Raw genomic sequence first — 9,612 nt, forward strand, 5'->3', positions numbered from 1 at the left:
CGCGAATTGTGTTAGATTATACCATGTTGCGAAGGCCTGGAGACTGGTTAAGGTTACGTTTATACCGAAGGAAGGAAAAAGGTCTCACGTCGGTGCAAAGGATTTCAGGCCCATTAGCCTATCCTCGTTCCTGTTGTAAACGAAAGCCGGAAAAAGTTCTCCCGCCGGTGCGAAGGATTTTAGGTCCATTAGCGAGGATAGGTTGTAAACGTTGAAGAGGCTCATGGATCTGTACATTAGGATCAGAATACCGATTTGTAAACTGTTAAAGTTCCAGCATGCCTATATCAAAGACCGGTCGGTCGATATGATAACCAACGCTGACGATGTTGTTCCTATAGCTAAAATTCATAAATACCGTCAACGAGCTAGCCGAAGGGTACCTGGTTGAATAGAAGCGGCTTAGCTGTAAACCCAAGTATAACTAAAACTTTTACTTACTAGGAGATATAAGATCAAAAACGTGGCTCTCCCTTCTTTCTGGGGCTCAAGATGCGCGGTAAACTTTTTCCCGGATAGGTCGAAGCTAGGACGGAAGGTTGGAGGAGGAGTTTTCTGTAAGGCGCTCTCTGTCAATCTTTGCTTTAGGCTACCGAATCACTGTGGTGTTTTTCAGGTAGAAGTGGCTGCTATCAAGGTAGCGGTAGACGTACTGCTACGAAGTGCAGCCTCTTTTAGGGAGGCAGAGTGGCAATACTAGCTCTGAGCGCGCGAACCGTGCAATCAGAGATAGTCAAGAAGTGTCTGTCTTCACTAGAAATAGCATCTAGCTACTTCAACATCAGGCTCGTTTGAGTGTCTGGTCACAGCGGAATCGCTGGTAACTACAAACCGGATAAGCTAGCCAGCACTGGACCAATGGACACGCATACACTTAACAGGCGCTGGTCGGCGATCAGTGAGTAGAAGCTCTTGTTCGGGATCCTTCTGACCTAAAGTCGAATGCAAGAGATCAAGTGAACTACTCGCCCTGAATAAAGTTCATCCCACCGCAATCGTAGGAATTCTTAATGGACACTGTCCAATAGGCATTCATGCGGTAAGGCTTACAATCTTACCGGATGCTAGTTGGAAGGGGGAGGGTGAGGTGGAAACAACCAGGCACTTTCTCCTCCATTGTCCGGTTTTTGCAATACTAATGATGAAACATATCGATAATCTTACCTTCAGCGAACCAGAAGACATATTCGAAACTGATATTAGCCGTCTCAATAAGTTTTTTATAAGCTCAAAGCGCTTGTCGATCTGTATGGGTCTTGTGATTCAGTTTTTAGAAGTTTTAGGTACCACAACGAACCAGCGTTCTAGGCTGTCCAAGTGAGATCCTTCTTAGGAGGACCTATACCTAAGCATCGAATTTATATACAAATGTGCTAAACGTTCACTACATACCGCGCGATCTGCATTTCAAAGCATTTATACATTTTGTGATATGGATCGCGACAACAACAACCGACGATGTCAATATAAGTATATATTGAATGTTTAACAGCCGTCTTACTCTCGTATGACAACCCAGAAAACAACTATTAGTCAAATCATACGTAAATTGTCAGAGCCCTAGAGGAACGTTTGCTAAAGTTTCTTAAGTCCGATTTGTCAAAACTACTCGAAAATTTCGATGATTTTTTTTCCTTATTCATGAAATATAAATTCTTTCAAAATATTGCCATTATAATCGTCGCTTGCTGGATAAGTTGCCATCAAGCGGGGTTTAGATAATTGTTACATTAGCAACAACGGCATAAGTACAGGTTGTTTACAAATTAGTTATAGTTATTTCCCATATCTACATCCAATTATCTTAATATAATAAACCACAGAAAGAAAAAATTTCAAGATTAAAATTTCAGAAAAATATAGTGTTACTATTACTGATAAGATTAAGATTGTGTCGATAGCCCAAAAACAATTTTTTAAAAGTAATTGGATCCATAATTTTAAAATCTGCCGTTTTGCTTTGTATTGTTTTTTTTTTTAATAATAACCCAACGATTACCCTCCTCCCGCCTAACCGACGCGAGGGGCGCAATGCGCATACGTGTGGAATTGGCCGGGTCAGAAAAGGCAAGAGAGTTTTTTAAGTGTTGAGATCAGAAACTCAGCTACAGAGACAAAAACTTCAACAGCTAAGATTTATAGTTACAATAAAATAAATTGTTACATTTTCATTCATTAAGAGAAAACAATAAAGTATTTTAAATTTTGAAAAGTGAGTCAGATAAGTCAAATGTGCTGGAATTAGAAATTTCGATTTTATGATTCAAAAATAAATGTTTGAAAGATTTCAACCAATGAAAATGTAATATTTGAGTGATAACTGAATACAAATAGATTATAAATCACACAAAATTATTTAAATGTTAAGAGAAAAATCACGAAAAAAACAATACAACATATCTTTTGGTGTTATGGATTAAATACTTTTTCGTAAGGGGAAGCACGCTTCGTATGGACACAACCTAATATTATTGAATCATGATTTCTATCCATCGTCCACAGAAGATATGAAAATGTTTTGTATAAATGCGTGTGATGGGTTTCGTCGCCTTTCCGATAGTGCGAACGGCAATGTTTCCTTGCCACCAGGAAGAGTACCATTTATGCTTTCGCTTTCTTTTTTTTTGAATTTCTTTTTAAAGTACAATTTGAAGTTGAAGTATTGAGACGTGAGTAATCAATCTTTAATAAAGGAGTGGCTAAAAGTTAACTACTTGTTCAACTTTGTCATAGTATTCGAAAAAGCAAGTGATCTATATTTGTAAGTAATTACATTAATACCTATGTAAGTATAACACGTAGTTTTAAATAGGTTATTGCCGGCGTTTTAGTTTCTATTTTGAATGCTAAATACTTATTTTATGTACGTATGAACATAATTAACTTGAACTATATAGAGTGTGAGAGACCGTTTATAATTTATATATCTATATATTATTTTCATTTATAAAATTTGTTACAATTGTTAAATTAGGTACATTTAATCTTCATATCTACGTACATATTGTTTGGGTACTTTTGTGAAACATTTGTATTTACATACCTACCGCCGCATATACAAATATGTACATATGTATATAGCTGCAAACAAAGCATTATTAATTGGAAATGCAATTGGAGCACAAAGACGGTTTATTAATTTAAGTACATGCTTAGCGAAATTGTTTTTCTCCATAAAGTGTGTAAAAAATCGTTGAGAGTTCAAGTGAATGACTGACGATCTTTAAAACAAAGGAAATCGAATAATCATGGTATTAAGGGGCACGCGTAGTATGTACGTTTGTATAAAAAAAACTACTGTATCGATTGTTTTGAAAATTTCAGCGTAGATTTATATATTTTTCAAGCATACACGGAGAGAGAGATCTCCGACGCACTAAAACAAAGGTCCTCCACTGCTTCAGTGATTCCGGCCTTCTCCGTACATTAAACCTAAAAATAAACGAGTAAGGAAGGGCTAAGTTCGGATGTTACCGAACATTTTATACTCTCGCAAAGTCAAATAGTATACTCGTTTGAGATTTCTTTGTGGATTGACTGATATTTTCGGTAGAAGGTCAACTATAGGCACTGGGGTCCACATATTTAGTACTTAGGGGCTTGAACAGTTTTGGTCCGATTTAGACAATTTTTGGTCACAAGGTTTCATACTTTAAACGTATTATTCACGCAAAGTGTTACCCCGATATAATCATTGTTACTTGATTTGCATAGTGGAAAGTGAAAGAATCAGATGGAATTTAAAATGGTGTTATATGGGAAGTAGGCGTAGTTGTAGTCCGATTTCGCCCATTTTCGCACTATGACATAGATATATATATGAAAAGAACGTTATGCACCGAATTTGGTTGAAATCGGTTAAGTAGATCTCAAGATATGGGTTTTCACCTAAAAGTGGGCTGTGCCACGCCCACTGTCTAATTTTGAACGCGGTTTCTATTAAGTCATCTCATACGATCCCAGAGATAAAATTTAATGTCTCTGGCGTGTTTAGTGCTTGATTTATCGCGCTTTTAGTATTTTTTAACAGTACCATTATATGGGGAGTGGGCGGAGTTGCCACCCGATTTCACCCATTTTCACACTGTAGGTAGAGGTTCTAAAAGAATTTGCTTCCAGTGAATTTTGTTATTATTGCATTAACGGTTCAAGAGATATGCACATTAAACCTATTAGGGGCGGGACCACGCCCACTTTAAAAAAAAATTTTATCTGCAGATGCCCCTCCCTATTGTTATCCTGTATACCAAATAAGAGTCTTGTATCTTGTTGTGGAGCTTAGTTATGGCAATTTATTTGTTTTTGAATAATGGCGTTTTGTGGGCGTGGCAGTGGTCCGATTACGCCCATCTGCAATACCAACCGTCTCACAGTATCAAGAAACATGTCTACCAAGTTTCATAACGATATCTCAATTTTTACTCAAGTTAGAGCTTGCACCGACGGACAGACACTCACCCGTATTTCAACTCGTCTCTTCATCCTGATTATTTATATAATATATACATAACCCTATATCTAACTCGATTAGTTTTAGGTGATACAAACAACCGTTAGGTGAACAAAACTATTATACTCTGTAGCAACAGGTTGCGAGAGTATAAAAAGTTCTCGTTAAACTAGAAGATATTAAACGTATAATGACCTGGTAAAAAAAAAATCAAAAATTGACAAAATGGCGGCGATTTAAAAAAAATTGAAGTTTTGGCCTGTCAAAATTCGATTTTTGATCAGATCAAAAAAGCGATGTCATTGTATGTAGAAGTAAAACAAGGATAAAAAATTTCATGATCAGATCATTTGTTTGTGAATTAACTTCGAAAGATAAGTTGATTAAGCTGATTGAACTGAGTGGCTACACTTAAAAAGGCTGTAACTCAAAAACTATTTGGGATATTGAACTATTAAAATATGAAAAAAAAACCAAAAAACGTTTTTTTGTAACTGTTACATTTATTGTATATTTTTATTTTAATAAAAAAAATATAGAAATATTAAGATATCAAAAAAAGAAAATAAAAAGTTTTTATTGCATACCATATTTGTAAAAGTATGTTGCTACTAGCATGCATGCATACGTACGTACATATACCATATCAACATATGCATATATAAATAAGTATGTGTTTTGTTATAAATGGCAGAATAAATGCAGTACTTTATTCTTAGTCATCAATATAAAATACGAAGCAATATGGCCGTATATACAGACGTTAGCATGTATTATCGTAGTTGATACTGATAACTGTCGGTGATTATTTTATGGTAAATGTATAGTTTAGGTCCACCAACTAAGGAGGCCTCTAAAATGAATTTTTTTTTTAAATCGTCTTATTTTGCCGCGGATATTACAAATGCTTGAGCGGAAAGTGAATTTTTTCAATAATTCTATTTTTTTTGTATATAAAAAAAAAACGTGTTTTAAATTTTTCTTTTACTAAATATAAATTAAAAATAAAAAATTGTGATACATTTAATTTTATTATTTTATTTTTTTCACTGCTGAAAGAAGTTCGGTACAAAAGAACTATGGACACCCCGGTGTTGGATCAACCAGAGTTATTTTTTTGAAGCTCGGCGAAGGCCGCCAGTGCGAAAAGGAGTTCAACGATCTCCGATATGCGTTTATAGCATCAGATCAGTTCATCATTTCGTCAGTATTTTTTTTTTCTCAAGAAAATGTTTAACTCGTTGAAGTTGTAATTACAGCTAAATGATCTGAATTGTGCAAAATTTTGCCGCTACAACAACAACCAAGTGACTTGAAAAAATTTGAGCAAAGTGCATTAAATATATTTGTACATATATTTATGAAAAAATTCACTTTCCGGATTTGTAATCTTCGCGTAAAAATAAAACGATTTAAAAAAAATTTACTTTTTGAGTCCTCCTGGGGGACCTAAACTATATATTTACCCTTTTTTTTAATGTACTATTCAAATATTTAAAATACCGCCAATATATTTAGTTTTTAAAATCTAAAATTAAGGAAAACTTAGATTTAAAACACACGCCGTTTAACCCGAAGGTTTCTTTCGTAATTTGTGCTTCCTTAAAGCAAATTATGTAATTTATAATATTTATATACGAAGGAATTATTTAATTTAATTTAAAATGAATCTATAATAATTTTATGGTTAATGTATCTACATATGCCCATTTTAGAATTGTAAGTATTGAAAATACATAATAAAATTATTAATAACTATATTGTTGGATAGGTTTATCTAATAAAACTTAAAAGTAATATAAGCTAGTTAGTGCTAACAATCTTAAATACGATCTTTGCATTATTTTGACATAATATTCTATTTTCAGATTAAAAATGGCATCGCCTGCACTTAAAGACCTCCCAAAAGTAGCTGAGAACTTGAAAAGTCAACTTGAAGGCTTTAATACTGATAAACTAAAGAATGCTAGTACACACGAAAAAATCGTGCTTCCTACTGCCGAAGGTAAATTATACAAACAATTATACTTGTATAATCGAAAAATTTATATTTCTGCTCTGACGCACTTCTATCAGATGTGGCCGCCGAGAAAACTCAACAATCTTTAATCTCTGGAATTGCAACTTTTGATCCATCAAATTTAAAGCCTACCGAAACTAATGAAAAGAACCCCCTACCTGATAAGGAAGGTAAGTTTTTGAAGTGTTATAATATGATTACTTGAAAATTCTAATTTTATTTTTTGATCATATAACATTCACATATGCACTTTGATTACAAATTATGTTGCTGATAAAGGCAAATTTTCGCTTAGGCACCTATTACGGTTTCCAACTCAGCTGCATTTTGGTTGAGGTTTTGAAATTCGGTATTATGGTTTTCAACTCAACCCGTCAAAAAAATTTCGGTTGAGTGTTGTCAAACTTCAACCTTTTTTTTTTTGTTGGTACTCGTATTACGGCTTTCTCTCTCTGTGCCAGTGGGTTTGCCACTGCTAACAAGCAGTTGTAGTTAAACATTAATGAATTTATATAGGAAAAATATTAATAGAAAATGGAAAATGGGTAAAAAGAACTATTTTATCTATAATATCAAATTATTATAATCAGTTATTATGTACAAATACATAGAAAAGTGTAAAATTTGATTGCTTGATTGCGCCACCGGGCGGTGTGTACTAGTTGTATCTGTGGTCAGGATATAAATAAATATAGTTTAAAAAAACTAAAGACACACGCTTTTAAAGAATATCGAACGAAAAAGTTGAAAATAATTTTAAAAATTAACTTTAAAAAACAGTATATAAAAAATACTAGTATAATTGAGGAAAAGGCTTAGGGTGCTTTTTGCCATAATTTTCGTATATCGAACGCCCCACGCTTTTTCCTCAATTATACTAGTATTTTTTATATACTGTTTTTTAAAGTTAATTTTTAAAATTATTTTCAACTTTTTTGTTCGATATTCTTTAAAAGCGTGTGTCTTTAGTTTTTTTAAACTATATTTATTTTCAACTTTTTAGTTCGATATTTTTTTAAAAGCGTTTTTTACTCTTTACTTTTTAGTTCGATATAACTATATTTATTGTTTATTAAGTGATAGTTGTTCGATAGCCATCGCAACACTTATCTTACTTTCAATAAATATTGAAAACAAAATATTTTGCATTACAATTTTTATTTTCATGTTATGATTCTCTCAACCAATTTTTTTTAAACTATTTAATAGCTTTCGTCGCGGGCTAACCAAACTAAACCCAACACGACTACAAAGTATGTGCAAAATATTTGCATACTTTTAGGCATATTTTGGCATCTCAAAGGGAACAAATCCACTGAACGGACAGAACAAAAATAATAATATTTTAGATAAAAATTTTAAACGGCAGACCAAAATATGGAATTTAATAATTTTTGTTGTCCGTTCAGTTGATTTGTTCCCTTTGAGATGCCAAAATATGCCTAAAAGTATGCAAACATTTTGCGCATACTTTGTAATCGTGTTGAGTTTAGTTTTTTAGTTACAAACAGACATACAAGTGAAACTAATATAAGCGTGTTAAAAACGGCACGAGTCACACAATTTGCAAAGTAAGCACTCACTGACTACCGAGGAAACAAGACGCGCGTGGAAGTCTGAACACGCTAGAAAGGCGCGCCGCGTCATATATTTGTGTACCGCCGTTGGGTGAATCAAATCAAAATCGCCGCCGGCGTGAACGTGCTAAAAATCATTTAATTGTCATCATTGTCGCAGCACATCAGTTGGCTCCAACATTTTTGTCATCGTATTAAAAATCTAAACTAATGTCCATTTTATAAATTATTCACCTTTTGTGAACAAAAACTAAATTAAATTGTTTTAATTTTTCGTAAAAAAATTTTTCAGCTGTCAAACCTTAATTTTTTATGTTGGTAACACCAATCAAACTTCGAATGAAAATATTTAGTTGAAAATCGTAATACCAAAAGAGAGTTGGGTTGATCTGAAGTTGAATTGCTTCGACTTTAATTCAAACGAGTTTAGTTGAAACCCGTAATCGAGGTATTAAACAATATATGTAGCAATCTTTCAAGAAAATGTGCTAGGTACGGCAGATGAAACTATTATCTCATGAATATCTTTATTAACACAAAATGGAATAAGTTCAGTGTTTGTAAAAAGTAAATGTGTTGGTCGAAATACTTATTTATTTCGTAAAGATTGGTTCATTCTTCATTATGAGACAAAGCAAGTTTTGTAACTTCTCTTTTTTTTCGTGTCTACAATTAAGATTGATCGAAAAAAGTCGATAGAACATTAGTATTTTTAGTATTTATACATATCAGTATTTTAATTTATACATTTCGCTATTTCATAAATTAACACAAATGTTTGATTTATATATTTATAGTTATTATTTTTTAATATAATATCAAACAATCTGACTTGACTTTTCAGCAATCGAACAAGAAAAAGAAAAGAATCAACTCATTGCTGGCATTGAAAATTTTGATTCTAAAAAGTTGAAACACACTGAAACGTGCGAGAAAAATCCTTTGCCAACAAAAGAAGTCATTGAAGAAGAAAAGAAGGCTTAAAAGAAAATCCGATAGAGCATTCACGTAACTTCATGTTGAATGCTTATTTTATTACTCATTCCTAATATATAATATTATTAAAAGAGACACTACCTTGTGAGAAGAATTTTATAATTTTTGCATATTTATAATAAAAGAAAAAAGTAATAAAAAAAAAACAGTCATACTTTGTGTAAATTTAAATGGAGAACAAGATTTATTTATCTATGATGCAGAGTATTACTCACTTTTAATTGAAATTTTAAATTTATCTATGTCTATTTAAAGTCATAAGATAATTTTACGCAACCAATGCGATATTTTGGTTGGCAAGTGCAGAGGATACTGTTAATAAACTAAAAGTGAACACGAATTTCAATCACAGGCTTTAGCAATATAAAATAACTACGAGATTGTATGCACGTACATAATTTGTTGGAAATACAGAGGAACTTTATAGTGATAGGAGATGTAAGAGGGTCAATCATTGCGGCAATATAGCAAAGCAACATGGGCGTTTTCGGTAATACAAACTACGCAGTACGCATGAACAGATCTATACTGGTTTCGACCCAAATACTGCATTTTTTCTCAAAATACTC

At 32.9% G+C, this 9,612-nt stretch overlaps 1 protein-coding gene across 2 annotated transcripts; it reads left to right on the forward strand.

Annotated features, from left to right (window-relative positions):
* Nucleotides 1-2,602: 2,602 nt before the first annotated feature.
* Nucleotides 2,603-9,189, forward strand: cib (thymosin beta cib). Of its 2 annotated transcripts, none has more exons than XM_014243913.3 (4): nucleotides 2,603-2,761; nucleotides 6,319-6,455; nucleotides 6,527-6,640; nucleotides 8,892-9,189. In XM_014243913.3, the coding sequence occupies exons 2-4, from the start codon at nucleotides 6,326-6,328 to the stop codon at nucleotides 9,029-9,031; spliced, it is 384 nt and encodes a 127-aa protein (XP_014099388.3). In that variant the 5' UTR covers nucleotides 2,603-2,761; nucleotides 6,319-6,325; the 3' UTR covers nucleotides 9,032-9,189. The 2 variants fall into 2 exon arrangements, with proteins under 2 accessions (XP_014099388.3, XP_014099389.3); XM_014243914.3 differs by having other exon boundaries at nucleotides 2,625-2,785.
* Nucleotides 9,190-9,612: the final 423 nt, after the last annotated feature.

This window comes from Bactrocera oleae, chromosome 5, assembly GCF_042242935.1.
Source record: "Bactrocera oleae isolate idBacOlea1 chromosome 5, idBacOlea1, whole genome shotgun sequence".
NCBI classification, from domain to species: domain Eukaryota; kingdom Metazoa; phylum Arthropoda; class Insecta; order Diptera; family Tephritidae; genus Bactrocera; species Bactrocera oleae.